The following is a 16,172-nucleotide window of genomic DNA, read 5'->3' as shown; positions in this document are numbered from 1 at the left end:
TGATCATCAGGCTTAGAAGACCCCCAACATTGTCAGCCTGGTCCACGGGATCGGTGGGACGCTCCAGCAAACAAGTTGTGAACCTGATTGCGACAAGGTTTTGCCCCGAGGCCTGATTTAAGCACTCCCGGGAAGACTTTGAGCTTATCACTCAAAGCTGAGACCCCTCTCCACCTCAGCTGAGATGTTGTGTTCTTGAAACTCTTCTGCATGTGTACACATCAACACGTGCTTCCTGGTGTTGTTTACCCAATGTCCCAGAAGATGACCTTGCTTGCACTGGGAGTTTGTTTGTGCAAATCATGCCTTGTGCTTTCAGGGAAACAAGAAGGAAGAGGGTTCACCAGAGCGTTGTCTGAATGGGTGGATGGTGTCAAGTGGGGGGTTGGAGAGAAACACCTGGCAGTGTCCTATGAGTGTGGTGTGTGTTTGTCGCTGAGTAGTTATAGGACCAAGGCGAGAAAGCTGTTTCATAAAGTTGCGTTTTTACCCACAACATGGCTACCTCCCTAGGCTGACAAAGTATTTTTTCCCACAATGATCTCTCCTGTCACATAAACCTTTTCTTTGCCCAGCCTTCTGCTTGTGCTAGCATCCACCTTATGTGGCGGACATTCAGGCTTGGGTTCACAAGATGGATACTGGATAGGTGGTGACATAGGGGACATAGAGGTCTCAGTGACTTGCATGAGCCTTGCCCCCGGGTAAATGAGGAAACGGAAACACAACAAGAAATGTAGGTGTGGCCTAGATACAGTCACTCTTTTTCCGTTCTTTATACTATTTTTAATTTTAATTATCCATGTGCTCAAATTATGTCTTTGAGTTATAGTAATTGAAACATATTAGTAACTTTTCTTTGCTGCAATAAGAATCAGATTTTCATGGGATATACAATAATAATTCAAAGAGTTGCTATGCTAATTCTAAGTACACCTGCATGTCAGAAAGCATTCATATTGTGGTTTCAAAATTATATAGTGGTTCGTTTTTTATTTGTTATTATTGCAAGCATGTATCCACCACATTTAGGTAGTCATGCTTTCTTTTTTTCTTCTTTTTATTTATGTGGTGTATACTTGCAATAAAAATTAATTAAAAAAGAAAGAAATAACCAGCACACATACTTGCCAAGGCCAGTCCATTTGGCTTTGCCAATGCTTGTTTACAATAGATCGTGTAGGACAGCGTGGCCAGGTGCATTGAAATGCAAAATAGTGCACGAGGCAAGAAACGCATTTCACAAAGTCTCGTGGATGGGGGGTGATGAGAAGGCAGGGATTCTGAGTCCTATTGTGTGGTTGACATAACAAGGTGCAGCACGTGCAAACAACAGTGGTGTTGTCAGAAAAAGACTGTACTTCCGGGTTTGTACGAGAGGGGGAGATATTGCATGGGGAGATAAAGAAGGGGGCAGTTTGTCCTATAATTAGAGTGGCTTGCACGAGAATGCTATGATTACTTACCGGTAATCCCCATTACTCTTAGTCCTACTCGTCCTCGACCCAGTCATCACTAATGAGGTATTCCACAAGACAGGAAACAAAACAGGAAACGCTTTTGTAGGCTCCACCCACCCTCCCGTCAGGGGCTATAAGAACCCAGCCAACCAAAAGCACATCCTGACATACCAAGCAACAAAGGCCTGGATAGGGAGGGCGGGCGGGAAGTATGACTGGGTCGAGGACGAGTAGGACTAAGAGTAATGGGGATTACCGGTAAGTAATCATAGCATTACCTCTACGTCCCTCGTCCTCGACCCAGTCATCACTAATGAGGCATACCAAAGCACCCCCAACAACAGGCCTTTGGCAAACCACACAGAAAACAGAGACCGAACACAAAGAGGCGTGCAGCAAAAACATTTTAATGAAAAAAACACAGAATCAGGGAGGTGGAACAACCTCCACAGCACGCAACACACCACAACCAAAATTGGGTCGGTCAGACAGAGCACAATTCAAGCGATAGTGCCTCACAAAAGTAGACTCAGAGGCCCACGTCCCAGCCCGACAGATTTCATCAAGGGAAACCCCATGAAAAGCAGCCCAGGAAGCAGAAACACCCCTAGTGGAACGGGCCTGAACACCAGAAGGGCAAGGCAAACCAGATCCCTGATAAGCCAAAGAAATAACAGACTTGATCCAGCGACCAAGAGTAAGCCGAGACGCAGCTTTACCCTGACCAGCCAAACCAAAAGTCACAAAAAGGGAGTCCGAGGAACGGAACCCCGCAGACCGTGCACATAAAGGGATAAAGCACGCCGCACATCCAAAGAGTGAAGCAACAACTCAGCAGGGGAAGAAGGAGAAGGACAGAAAGAAGGAAGAATCAACTCCTGAGAGCAATGAAATTTAGAACGAATCTTGGGAACAAAACCAGGATCCAAAGAAAGGACCACCGCGTCATCCAAGAAACGCAAAAAGGGAGGAGAACAACGCAAAGCAGTGAGTTCACCCAACCGCCTGGCAGAAGTCACAGCAACCAAAAACGCCACCTTAAAAGAAAGAAACTTAAGGTCCACTGACTCCAATGGCTCAAAAGGAGCAGACTGCAGAGCACCCAAGACCAAAGAGAGATCCCAAGGAGGAACCGGAGAGCGTGAAGAAGGAGATGACAGAGAGAAACTCCGGAACAAACGGGAAACCAACAAACCATCCGCAGGAGGAAGAGAAGCTGGATCCCGGAAAGCCCGAAGAGCAGCCCACTGGCCCCTCAGAGTAGATAAGGCATATTTCTTCTGAAAACCATCCAAGAAAAACTGCAGAACGGAAGCGATAGGACAAGAGACAGGAGAGAGACCAAGCCCCGCACACCAAGAGGAGAAAGAAGCCCAATGTTTAGAGTAGGAGGACAAAGTGGAACCCCTACGAGACCCTTGCATCACAGTGATGAGGTGATCAGGCAAACCCCGGACCCCAAGCGACAGCCGTTCAACCTCCAAACCGCCAAGGTGAGAGGGACCAGGAGGGAAGGGGAGGGGGACCTCAGGGGAGACGGATAACGCGGCAGAATCCAAGGAGGGCCCACCGCCAGGCTCAACAACAAAGGGAACCAGGACCTCCGCGGCCAGTGAGGTAAAACCGCTACCACCTGGGCACCCAACCGCTGGACCTTCAGCAAGAAGGCAGGAATCAGGGGGAAGGGGGGGAAGGCGTACAGCAACCAAGGGGGCCACTGAAGAGACAACGCCTCCACCCCCCAAGCACCCAACTCCGGGGCCCGAGAACAAAACAGGGGGAGTTGAGCATTCGCCCGGGAGGCAAACAAGTCCAGCAGGGGAGTCCCGAACCTCCGACAGATCAACCGGAACACCCTGGGGGAGAGACACAGGGAGAGGGAAGATGGAAACCTGCGACTCAAGGCGTCCGCCACCACATTGTCCACCCCCCGGATATGCTGAGCCGAGAGAGCCAGAAGATGACGCTCCGCCCAACCTGCAATCGCACAAGCCACCAAATTCAAGGAAGGGCTGCGAGTACTGCCCTGGTGGTTGATGTAAGCCACAGTCACGGTGTTGTCCGACCTCACCAGGACATTGCACCCCAGCAGACGGGAATGGAAGAAACGAAGAGCCCTGGCCACAGCAGACAGTTCCCTCCAATTGGACGAGCGACGGGACTCCATCCGGAGCCAGCGAGCCTGAACAGACCACTGACCCAACGTGGCCCCCCAACCGGCCGCACTGGCATCCGTCGTCAACACCAAAGGAGGCGGCAGGTGAATCCACATCCCCTTTGAGAGATTCGCGGAATCCAGCCACCACTGGAGATCCGACACCACCCCCAAGGACACAGGCACAGACAGAGCATAGTCCCGAACTGGAAACGGCACCCAACGCTGAACATGCCACAGCAGAGGCCGCAGATGAACCCTGGCCCAGGGCACCGTGAAGACAGTAGCGGCCATATGACCCTGAACCTCGAGCCACTGAAGAAGGGGGGCCGCAGCCTGGGACAACAAGATCCGCAACAGGGACTGAAGACGCTGAATCCGAGAATCCGGCAGGAACACCTTGCCCAGGACGGAGTCGAAGATGGCCCCAATGAAAGTCCGTCGAGTGGCAGGAAGAAGCTGGCACTTTGGAAAGTTCACCAGAAAACCATGACTTTCTAGCGTAAGGATGGTCAATGAAAGGTGCTGAGACATGACCTCCGGGGAGGGAGCCTGGAGCAGCCAATCGTCCAGGTAGGGGAACACAGACACCCCCCGGCTGTGAAGAAGGGCCACCAAAGGAGCAACCACCTTGGTGAACACCCGGGGAGCGGACCGGAGACCAAACGGAAGGACACAGAACTGCCAATGATGACCCTCCAGGCAGAAACGCAGGAACATCTGATCCTCCCGGGCCACCGGCACATGAAGGTAGGCGTCCTGGAGATCCAGAGTAGTAAACACCCATCCGGCCTGAATCAGCGGGACCACTCGCTGCAAGGTCTCCATTTTGAACGGGATCTTCTTCACAAATAGGTTCAGACTCCGGAGATTGATGACAAGCCGGAACCCCCCCGTGACCTTCGGCACCAGGAAAACAATCGAATAGGTCCCCAGACCCCACTCCAATCTGGGAACGGGAACAATAGCTTTCTTGAAAAACAGGGCCTGAACACCGTCCCTCAAGGATTGGCGACGGGAGTGGCACAAGGGAGTCGGAGTCCGCACCACACCCGAGGGAGGCGGAGGGGACAGAAACTCGATCCGATACCCCCGGTCCAGGACATCCAGCACCCACTGATCCGAGGTCGACAGACGCCAGGCTGGAAGGAACAACCTCAATCTCCCACCAACCACGGGCGTCACTCCAGTGGGATCCACGAACGGAGGGGCATAGTCAGGAACGCTGCGGCCCAGGACCAGCATCTCGAGGAGGCTTCTTCTGGAACTTCCGAGGGAAACCACGACCGGCTCCACGAGAACCTTTAAAGGAGGACTGCTGAAACCGGGAAGGTTGACGAAAAGACTTGGCCTGCGAAGAGGAAAAATCTTTACGGGGAGGCTGCCTCCGGAAGGAAAAGGAATGTTTACGTTCTTTAAACACCTTATGCAGTTTGGCCTCCAAGGCATCCCCAAAGAGACGAGGGCCAGTAAAAGGTAAACGTAAGGCCATGGACCTCTGGGCGGCATCAGTATTCCAACCCTTCAAAAGCAGATTCCTACGGGCAGCGATAGAGGAACCACAAGACAGAGCAGAAGCACGCACAGAATCAAAAGCAATATCCGAAAGGAATTCAGTCTGACGCTCCATAGATTCCAGCAAATCAGGACAGCAGCCGCCCTCCTGCATAGTTGAAAACAAAGTCTTAAAGTCAGTCAGGAGTGATTGAGCCACATAAGCACCGTAGATACCGGAACGTATGGCAAGGTGAGAACCAGCATAGGATTTACGCAAAGCAGAGTCAATCTTCTTATCCACCCCATCGCGAAGAATGTTATCATCAGCCATGGAAGGACGGCCAACCAAACTAGCGACAATGGAGTCCACCTGCACAGACTCAGGAAAGGACTCCTCCATGTCCTGCAACGGGTAGAGCTTCGACATGAAGCGCGGCAACATAATATGATCAGGGTCCTTCCACTCATTCAAGATTACATCCATCACAAACGGATGCACAGGAAGCGAAGATGTAATAGGCTTCCGAAATTGCGGTAGAACTGCATCCGCAGAAGTACTGGCCACAGCGTCATCCGGGAACCCCATGTTCCCACGCACATGAGAAAGTAAGTCCGGCAACAGTTCCCTGGAGATATACTTGCCCTTAAGATCCACCGCATCCAAAGAAGCATCATCAGAGGATCCCGAAGAGGAAATGTCAGAGTAAAGGGCCGCGTACCCACCAGAACGGCCCCCAGCAGACTTTATGGAGGACTGCAGGTCAGATAAGGTCTCCAAAATAAGACGTTTCAAACGGTCATCATCCAGCTTGGGACGCTTCCCAGGGGGAACAGGATCCGCACCGTCCAGAGGAGAAGAGGAAGAAGACACAGGAGACACATGCCTCCTCTTCCTATGATGCTTCCCCATCAAAGCAGCAGACAAAGTAACCAGCAGAGCAAAACAGCAAGACCAACACGGTGCAGTGAAGACCGAGAACAGACGACCAACCTCCTTTTCAAGAAAAGGAACCTAGAAAAACCCCGCCCCCAACAACCCGGCAGAGATCAGAAACCGAGGCAAAAGGGGGGCGTGGCCAAAATCGGAAACAGAAAACAAGGCAGCGCGCGGCCGCCGAAGGCCGAAATCCATGAACTGCAGCATCGCAACCGGAGCCCACCCGGGTGCTGCAAGCCAGGAAAAGGAAACAGCGAAACCGGAGCCCACCCGGGCGCTGTCCACACTGCCTGAAAAAGAAGGAGCACTCGGCCCCCAACCCGAGCGCTCCCTGGCCGGAGACGAGCAGCGCAACCGGAGCCCACCCGGGCGCTGTCGACAGTGTCGGAAAACGAAGGAGCACTCGGTCCCCAACCCGAGTGCTCCCAGGATCAAGAGGAGTAACGCCACCGGAGCCCACCCGGGCGTAGCCAGCACCGCCACCGAAAACTGAGCACTCTGCACCCCAACCCGAGTGCTCCAGAAATGCAGCGGAGATCGGAGCGCCCGGACCCCACCCCGGGCGCAACACACAGAAGGCAGGGAAGGAAAACAGACGGAGCGCCCGGCCCCACAAACCCGGGTGCGCCAAACCAACCGCCATGACTGACAGAACAGAGGACAGAGCACTCAGGTGATCCGCAGAAGGAGAAACTCACGTGACCAGCGGAACAGGTACCTCAGGAAGCCAGCACAGCCCAGCAGGACCAGCAACCAGGAACCTGCAGAGTCCAGGAAGCCCCGCATCCCGACTCAACGAAGTCCCACGGAGGTCCAGCAGCGCCCCCAAGGCCCAGCAGAGGAGGACACCACAAGACACCACGAAGCAGGTAAGTGCCCGGCACCTACCCCAGCGTCCCCGTCAGGTCCACCGACAGGAAACAAAACAGGATGTGCTTTTGGTTGGCTGGGTTCTTATAGCCCCTGACGGGAGGGTGGGTGGAGCCTACAAAAGCGTTTCCTGTTTTGTTTCCTGTCTTGTGGAATACCTCATTAGTGATGACTGGGTCGAGGACGAGGGACGTAGAGGTAACGCCTCTTGTGCATCCCTTCATTGTGGGTTTTCTGAAGTGACAGCCATGCAGTGAGAAGCCTGTGTATAGATCTATGGTTTTCTTGTGGTAATGTGCTTGTAAAGGCCAGGCTTGGAGACTTTCAAGGCTTTGTTATTGGCACAGTACGGTTTTTATTTGATTTAGGCTGAAAGGCAGAGCCAGCGCGGGCCTTTCATGGATGGGGTGACATGGTAAAGTCTTCGGGGGCCTGTGATCAGGCAAGGGCCTCCATGGACAGTAAGTGTCCATTAAAGGGGTACGAGTGGATTAGAGAGCACAGTTCAGCAGAAGGTGTTTGTATTAAAGTGGCACCGCCTTAGAGTCTGCACAGTGGTGGGCAGGAGGAGGGGACTGTTTCATTTTACAAAGGAGGCTCGGATTTGGTTTAAAGCTAGGGACATCTCACTGAGATGACTGCATCTTTACATCTGCGTGATAACCAGGTTTGCACTTGTTATTTTTTCGATTTGAGTTTTTTATGCGAACTTGACCCGAAGGTATCAGAGCGCTTTACACGAGCACTAGTTGCGTTACAAAGGACACATTTTGTTAGGCACCGGGAGATTAAGTGATTGGCCCAGAATCACGGGATGTTGGAGCGTCCCTGCCGAGACTCGAACCCGGCTTCCCAGCTTCCAGGTCGCCCGCTGTAGCCCTGAGGCCACAAGCTCTCCCCTTGAGCTTGGCTGGTACCACCACGTAGCAAAGGCATTTTTATTGTTACAGTTCTTGGTAATTTGTAAATAAGCCTCTTGGTGCTACCTATTGCCAGGACATATTGCAGAATAGATCTCTCAGATGTCCTCAATGAAGGGTGAGCGCGTGCAGTGGCCCCCGGAGAGCTCCTGAGCTTTCTGCAGCTGCGGTCAATTCTCTGTCACTTCAGCTTAGCTTCCGGGTTGTGGGAATGTGTAGAAGGTCAGAGAAGATGTACATCCGGTACATGTGATGTATGTTAGTTCAATTCTGATGCAAGCAAAGTGGAGAGTGAGCAAAAACGGCCTTATGGGCAAAAGCCGAAGGCTTGAACAGTATTCCTTCCCTGTTTGAAGGCGGTGCAACCTGCCTAGAGTGGGAGAAGGGTCCCCCCTTTTCCTTTTCCCCTAATCTCTGGCTGCTAAATGCTGACGTTCTTGCTATAACCCACTGTCAGTTGTACCAGTGCATTCTCCACTTGGGTGTGGTACTGGGGAGTGAGGAAAGGTAGTGAGTGCGCCTCTCGCTGCGCTAAGCCGGGTAAAACCGGCCCTGCGGATCGCAGGTGCTTGGGGAGCCAAATAAAGTTCTTTGTCTAGTAGGAGACTCGGGTTTGTTGATGGAAATAGACAAACGCCCATAGAAAGCTGACATTCTATTTTAAATTCAAACGGGGGAGTTTGTAGATTATAGTATTACAATACTTATGGGCTTCCACCAATGGACGGCAGCATTAGAGGTTTGTGTTGTCCGCATTCATGTAGAGTTGAGTCTAAGAGAGCAGCCAGTGGATGCATGCCGATATTGAAAAGCAAGGGGGAAAATGACCCTCTGGTGCTACACTCCAGTTCAGCATGTATGAGGGGGGAGTGGACTGCCAGATTTCAGCCAATCCCGCTCTTTCAGAAATGAATGATTTGATCCAATTTAGAACTCTTCCTCGACATCCAATAAATATAATTCTCTGAATTAGGATGTTCATGATTAACGACATTGAAGGCTGGATGCTGACTGCGTCATCAGTCAGAGATGGGTGTCACTTTCTTATTGATAGATTGCGATATCGGGGGTCGGCACAGGACACCCAGAGGTGCTGAATTAGAATCGGTGAGATTCCAACTGGATCAATTGCTGGTGAATGCAAACGAGGCCAACCTTCACGAAAAGGTTTGGGAGAAAACCATGCAAGAGGAGAGGCTGGTTAGGAGGGCTGGGTGGTCTGTAGTTTCCATGTGGCAGAGGCGCCTAGTAGCACCAGAAGGCAGGGCTCTGTACTGTCAGTACCGGTCTCTGTGCTGTATTTGCTGCCTTTATCCCAGAGAAGCCTTCAACTGTGCCTCCAAGCTCTACACTTTCCCTTTTTTTATCAATGTGGCTGGAGAGTACAGGAATGTATTTGTGGTTGGGGTTAAACAGTACAGTATAGGCTTAGAGAGAGTGTGCACCCTGATGCGGCGTCTAGTGCACTGTCTTCTGTGTCAGTGTCTTGAGCGCAGGACTCTCAGTCGCTGTCTCTAAAGAGTAGGATCTACAATAGTACATTGCATAGACCCAGGCGTCAGCAGGACCTTGGAACACCTCTCAGCATCAGAAGTATTGTCTCAGTGTACATTCTATTTCATCCAACATTGGAACTAATTTAGAAGTCTGCTTCATGTATGCATTTCTTTACCTTGTAAAGGAGATTTTATCCAGATCATTGGTCTGCTACATTGAAAATTCCTGACCTAAAATGGAAAGTTTATCTCAAAGTATGGTTAAAGTAGAGATCTCAGTGAATGTTTATGAGCGGGGTCGCTCACGATGAGAGGACATACGTGATAGTGCGCACCCGGCATTATCAGAGACTCTACAACCCTGACATTGTGTATCTAATACCAACAGTTTCCTTTACAAGTTGCTCTTGATTATTAACTAATTGATGAGGTCTCTGTGACATTAAAATATACCTGCTCTCCATGGTGTCCAATGCGTCTCGTACTGTACGTGATCGCCACAGGATTTACAGAATATTAGATGTGTACAGTACACGCTCACCAGGAGATGAATGGGCCACGTTAAATGTGTGATGACCAGGCTATCAGTAAGAAACTATATAAGTATAAAATCACCGATCACTAGCCGTAACATGCCTATTTCCAATCGCCATCTCATCCCTGGGATCTCTTGGCAACAGCAGAGAGGTAATATGGACTGTGTGTAGGTAGCATGGTGCTCTCATTCACACATCTGGGTATGCTGCTTTTGCTGATGGTGCAGTATCGCTTGATTAAGTTTAGCTCTTACCTGATTGGCTGCGGAAGCGCACTCAAAGAATGCAGAGCGATTCCGATTATCAGCATCACGCGAAGCACCATCCCCAAGGCCATGATGATCTGAGGAGAGATGGAAGTGCATCAAAGGGTGTACCTGAATGGCATTCCTGGACTAAGAGCACACTGACCATGCAGGCCGCGGGCACCCACAGGAAAACTTAAGAAAAATGATCACTAATATTGAGTCCACATAGAATGTACAATGTCATTACCACAGACCTAGCAGTTACTTTACCTGACAATATTCACATACAAATTAACATACAGTGTTCAGCCTGAATACTCTATCATGGTAGTGTTTGGTGATGTGCCCATCTCTGTATGACTTCTATTCCTCTAGGCTCTAAATCCAGCAAGTTTGTTTGAGCTATCATGGTTGGTAGGACATACATTTACTGCATGCCATTATTCAGATAGTTTGTTAGAAAGGGTTTTGTGTTATTCAACAGAACTTGCTTCATACTTCGAATATTTTTTTGCGGGTGTACAGTGACTCTCCACTAGACAGAAAGTACTGCATTGGCATTAAAAGAGTGAGCCCTGCGCGAGGAACTGAAATTGCCGTTTTGGTAATCTCTAAAGGAGTGTTCCCATCACCGGGCATTATACAGCAGTACATATCAGTCCACGTACACTGATCATGATTTATGCAAATATTTTATCTGCCAAGTTTCATGCCTGTCTAGTCAAGCATTAGGAAAACCTTCTACTGATACACGAGCCAATGACTGCTGCTAATGGCATCTTACTTTTCCTACTGCCTTGAGCCTAGTTCCTGGCACTCCTCTTCACCCTCAAGAGGGAGGACCAGGGGAAGAGAGAAGCATGTATGTGGGTGTACTACTTATGTAGAGTGAACCTAGTTATAAAGGAGGCGAGCGCTGTATGCGGCGGGAGTCTGATGCAGAGAACAGGGATATTGAAAGAGGGACAGAGAAGATCAAGGACCTCTGAAAGAATCATGGCAAAGAAGAGGGCAGCAAGGCTTATAAAAATGAACTGGACATTAATAGGGAGAGGACCTTGAATCATTTTGCGATTCAGTCTCGTTTTGTCCCTTTTAATTCCGCTGCGTCTCTGTGGCAGACCAGACAGAAGGACCACATCCTCCGCTAGCGACAAGCTATAGGATGTGATCGCCCAGACATATAGTCTAAGCCTTCGGTAGGCGGTAACAGCTGTCACCGTGGAGCTGCCGCCGGTCTTGTCCAGGCTCAACAATTGCCCATGTTACCAGGAGATTGGAGATATAGGCAGGGACCCAGCACAGTTGCATCCAAATTCTAAAAATAAATCTTGATGAATGTAATGTGATCGCTATTTATTGTAGTGGCATGTTAGACTTGCTAGGATCATTGTGATAACTGATCTAGGTGGGCAGCCATTTTTACTTCCAACATGGTCACCGCTATTCAAGCAATGTTGTATCACAGCTTGAAACAGTGAAGTTGTAGTCTTGTGGTTGTTGTCAAGGTATCCAGGGGATCCACAACGAAGACAAGCAGAGCAGGAAGCAAAATGGTGGCAAATAAATTGTTCATAAATAAAAGTTTTGCACACATAACAATTTTAACATGCAATAAGCAAAAGTATTTACTGTACATTTTTCTCGTTTTAACTGACATTAGTTAGCTTAGGACTCATTTCAAATGACCCTTGTTAGACTGCCATAGTTCTTTTGGCTGTGGATCCCACTTTTTCATTTCAGAAGAAAAGCTGTACCAACAACTTTGAATCGTCCGTATATCATTTAGTTTTCTTTCTCGTGTGAATGTTTAACTTTACGCAATCCTCGGAGCACGCAGTAATGAGCACCTGCGAAAGAACCTCTTGGGAGAAATGTATCTTCCGATGTTGCAGGTAATAGATGTTTGAGCAATGCTTGCAGGGACTTCACTGTGCTCCAGCTTGCGAAACTAATGAATGGGATTATCGATATGCGCTTTAACCAGATTGGTCACTTTCGTGGGAAGCGTGTAGCGAAATGTAGAAGAGTCATTATTTACACCAGTGCAAAGATGTCCTTTCCTTCTTGTTAGAAGAAGCTTTGCTCGATTCCTTTTGCATTTGCCTGTGAGCAGATGCTTCCTACTGTCTCTCAGAGGCTGTCATGCTGGCACTTATCGCCCCGACTTCTCTAATGTTCCTGACTGCCTCACAGTTCGCAGAACCGCGTTTCCCTTCGTGGGAAATTGAGTTCGCTTTGTGTTATTTTGAGACAGCGTTGTAACAGTTTGTCTTTGCATTTACAATTTTGAATTATTTTTAAGTGTTTTGACTAATACATTCATGTGCTAGCTATCGAAATTCAAATATTTGGTGATTTGGCTTTGTAAATGTGCTAATCTTTTAATAAGCCTTCATGGTTTCCGAATCTAATACTCTGTCGTTTTTGTGAGCCCTAACGTGCCTCATGTTAGTGCAATGCTTTGACTGTCATGTCAGCCTCAGCTGGAACCAAAGATCCATGGCGTGAGGGCAGCCACAACTCGAGTTTGTACAAATATTTAGCAAGGTGCAAAGCGCTGCAGCAGCGGCGTCAAGCATATCCTTTGCCCATTCAAGAACTACTTAGGCCAGTCCAGATTCTGAGAAGTGCAGGTACTGCCCACCAGGAGCATAGGAGCCGGGCTGTGAAGTGCTGGCACTGCTCATTAGGAGTAGAGCTACCCAGCGTTGGTAGTTGGCACTGCCCATTCAGAGTAAGGCAGCGTGATGAGAAGTGCTGGCACTGCTCATTGGGAGTAGAGCTACCCAGCGTTGGGAGTTGGTACTGCCCATTCAGAGTAAGGTAGCGTGCTGAGAAGTGCTGGCACTGCTCATTAGGAGTATAGCAGCTCTGCTCAAAATGCTGCCACTGCCCATTAAGAATACAGCACCCCTGCTGAGAAATATTGATACTACCCATTATGATTATTGTAGTCTAGCTTTAAACTGCTGGTACTACCCATTAGGAATATAGCTGTCCTGCTTGGAAGTGCTGGCAGTGCCCATTAAGAGTATAGTAGCCTTGCTGAGAAGTGCTGGTACTGCCTATCAAGAGTATAGCAGCCCAGCTGTGAAGTGTTGATACTCCTCATTAGGTGTCTAGCATCCCAGCTGTAACTTTTTGATACTGCTCGTAGTATAGCATCCCAGCTGTGAAGTGCTGGTACTGCCTACCAAGAGTTTAGCAGCCCAGCTGTGAAGTGGTAATACTCCTCATTAGGAGTATAGCAGCCCAGCTGTGAAGTGTTGATACTCCTCATTAGGAGTCTAGCATCCCAGCTGAAACTTTCTGATACTGCTCGGAGTATAGCATCCCAGCTGTGAAGTGCTGGTACTGCCTACCAAGAGTTTAGCAGCCCAGCTGTGAAGTGGTAATACTCCTCATTAGGAGTATAGCAGCCCAGCTGTGAAGTGTTGATACTCCTCATTAGGAGTCTAGCATCCCAGCTGTAACTTTTTGATACTGCTCGTAGTATAGCATCCCAGCTGTGAAGTGCTGGTACTGCCTACCAAGAGTTTAGCAGCCCAGCTGTGAAGTGGTAATACTCCTCATTAGGAGTATAGCAGCCCAGCTGTGAAGTGTTGATACTCCTCATTAGGAGTCTAGCATCCCAGCTGAAACTTTCTGATACTGCTCGGAGTATCGCATCCCAGCTGTGAAGTGCTGGTACTGCCTACCAAGAGTTTAGCAACCCAGCTGTGAAGTGGTAATACTCCTCATTAGGAGTATAGCAGCCCAGCTGTGAAGTGTTGATACTCCTCATTAGGAGTCTAGCATCCCAGCTGTAACTTTTTGATACTGCTCGTAGTATAGCATCCCAGCTGTGAAATGCTGGTACTGCCTACCAAGAGTTTAGCAGCCCAGCTGTGAAGTGGTAATACTCCTCATTAGGAGTATAGCAGCCCAGCTGTGAAGTGTTGATACTCCTCATTAGGTGTCTAGCATCCCAGCTGTAACTTTCTGATACTGCTCGGAGTATCGCATCCCAGCTGTGAAGTGCTGGTACTGCCTACCAAGAGTTTAGCAGCCCAGCTGTGAAGTGGTAATACTAATCATTAGGAGTATAGCAGCCCAGCTGTGAAGTGTTGATACTCCTCATTAGGTGTCTAGCATCCCAGCTGTAACTTTCTGATACTGCTTGGAGTATAGCATCACAGCTGTGAAGTGCTGGTACTGCCTATCAAGAGTATAGCAGCCCAGCTGTGAAGTGTTGATACTCCTCATTAGGAGTCTAGCATCCCAGCTGTAACTTTTTGATACTGCTCGTAGTATAGCAACACAGCTGTGAAGTGCTGGTACTGCCTATCAAGAGTATAGTAGCCCTGCTGTGAAGTGTTGATACTCCTCATTAGGAGTCTAGCATCCCAGCTGTAACTTTCTGATACTGCTCGGAGTATCGCATCCCAGCTGTGAAGTGCTGGTACTGCCTACCAAGAGTTTAGCAGCCCAGCTGTGAAGTGGTAATACTCCTCATTAGGAGTATAGCAGCCCAGCTGTGAAGTGTTGATACTCCTCATTAGGTGTCTAGCATCCCAGCTGTACCTTTCTGATACTGCTCGGAGTATCGCATCCCAGCTGTGAAGTGCTGGTACTGCCTACCAAGAGTTTAGCAGCCCAGCTGTGAAGTGGTAATACTCCTCATTAGGAGTATAGCAGCCCAGCTGTGAAGTGTTGATACTCCTCATTAGGAGTCTAGCATCCCAGCTGTAACTTTCTGATACTGCTTGGAGTATAGCATCACAGCTGTGAAGTGCTGGTACTGCCTATCAAGAGTATAGCAGCCAAGCTGTGAAGTGTTGATACTCCTCATTAGGAGTCTAGCATCCCAGCTGTAACTTTCTGATACTGCTCGGAGTATCGCATCCCAGCTGTGAAGTGCTGGTACTGCCCATTAAGAGTATAGTATCCTTGCTGAGAAGTTCTGGTTCTGGCCATTACTGATGTATCTGCTCTGCTGGAAAGTGCTGGCATCATCTCACTTATTGTATAACAAGATATATTAAAGAGAGCTATAATATATCAAAGGAGGGTCAAAGGGAAAATATTTATCGACTACTAGAAAACGAATCCCTTAAATATCTAAAGACTATCATCACAACAAAGAAATCTAGGCACTAACATAAGAAATCAAGCAGTTCAGATATGTTCCATAATCAAAAATGAATCATGAATCCCATCAGCCACCAGAATAACAGCCCACATCATTTGGGATCCGATAGCCCTAACCGAGCCATCAGGTTGATCAAGGCTGCAGATAGAATGGGCGACTTAAACCTCTCTGTTCATTTTGAGATGAGGTATCTGTCTCGAATCTTAGTGTGGCTATCAAGTATTAATGATGGTGATGGAAGCAGTGCAAAAAACGATGAAAAAGTGTAAAGAAGTGGTGTTAAAATTGTCAACTAGGACAGAAAAACGTTTTTAATAATATCTGTCCATGTGACAAGGTTAAAAACAGTGGAGACGCAGTTTTAACAGAATAACTGCTCAAAAATGGACTTGAGGTGCACTACGTTTAGGACCCTTGCCTGTTGAGGCGCACTACGTTTTGGACCCTTGCCTGTCGCGGGTACTTGGGCCTCCCACACGAGTGAGGCACCGTTTTTATTGGGAGACCCGGGGGAACGCTGGGTGGTAGGAAATTTTTGTCAGCCCAGTGATGCCACAACTTTCCCACACAAAAATGTGTGAAAAAGGTCATTTTTTCAGCTAAATTTGAGGTTTGCAGGGCATTCTGGGTAAGGAAACGTTGGGGGATCCACGCAAGCCATACCTCCCTGGAATCCCCCGGGTGTCTAGTTTTCAGAAATGTGTGGGTTTGGTAGGTTTCCCTAGGTGGCCGCCGAGCACAGGGCCAAAAACCCAAGTGACCCCCCTTGCAAAACCAGGTCGTTTTGAGATAGCCAATTTTCATGTCGCCTCACTACGTTTTGGGTCCTTGCCTGTCGCGGGTACTTCGGCCTCCCACACGAGTGAGGCACAGTTTTTATCGGGAGACCCGGGGGAACGCTGGGTGGTAGGAAATGGTG

General features: G+C 49.0%; 1 protein-coding gene across 1 annotated transcript in view; it reads right to left on the bottom strand.

The window, feature by feature from the left end:
• The window catches only part of LOC146809359 (uncharacterized), a 133,803-nt gene that overhangs the window by 31,742 nt on the left and 85,889 nt on the right, over nucleotides 1–16,172 (bottom strand). Inside the window, exon 2 of the mRNA XM_085616158.1 lies at nucleotides 10,126–10,214. Coding sequence (XP_085472284.1) covers nucleotides 10,126–10,214 — 89 coding nt within the window. The remainder of the gene's footprint in view (nucleotides 1–10,125; nucleotides 10,215–16,172) is intronic.

The sequence above is a fragment of the Triturus cristatus genome, chromosome 7, assembly GCF_964204655.1.
Source record: "Triturus cristatus chromosome 7, aTriCri1.1, whole genome shotgun sequence".
Taxonomy (NCBI): Eukaryota; Metazoa; Chordata; class Amphibia; order Caudata; family Salamandridae; genus Triturus; species Triturus cristatus.
This window is presented reverse-complemented; position numbering and strand designations above follow the sequence as displayed.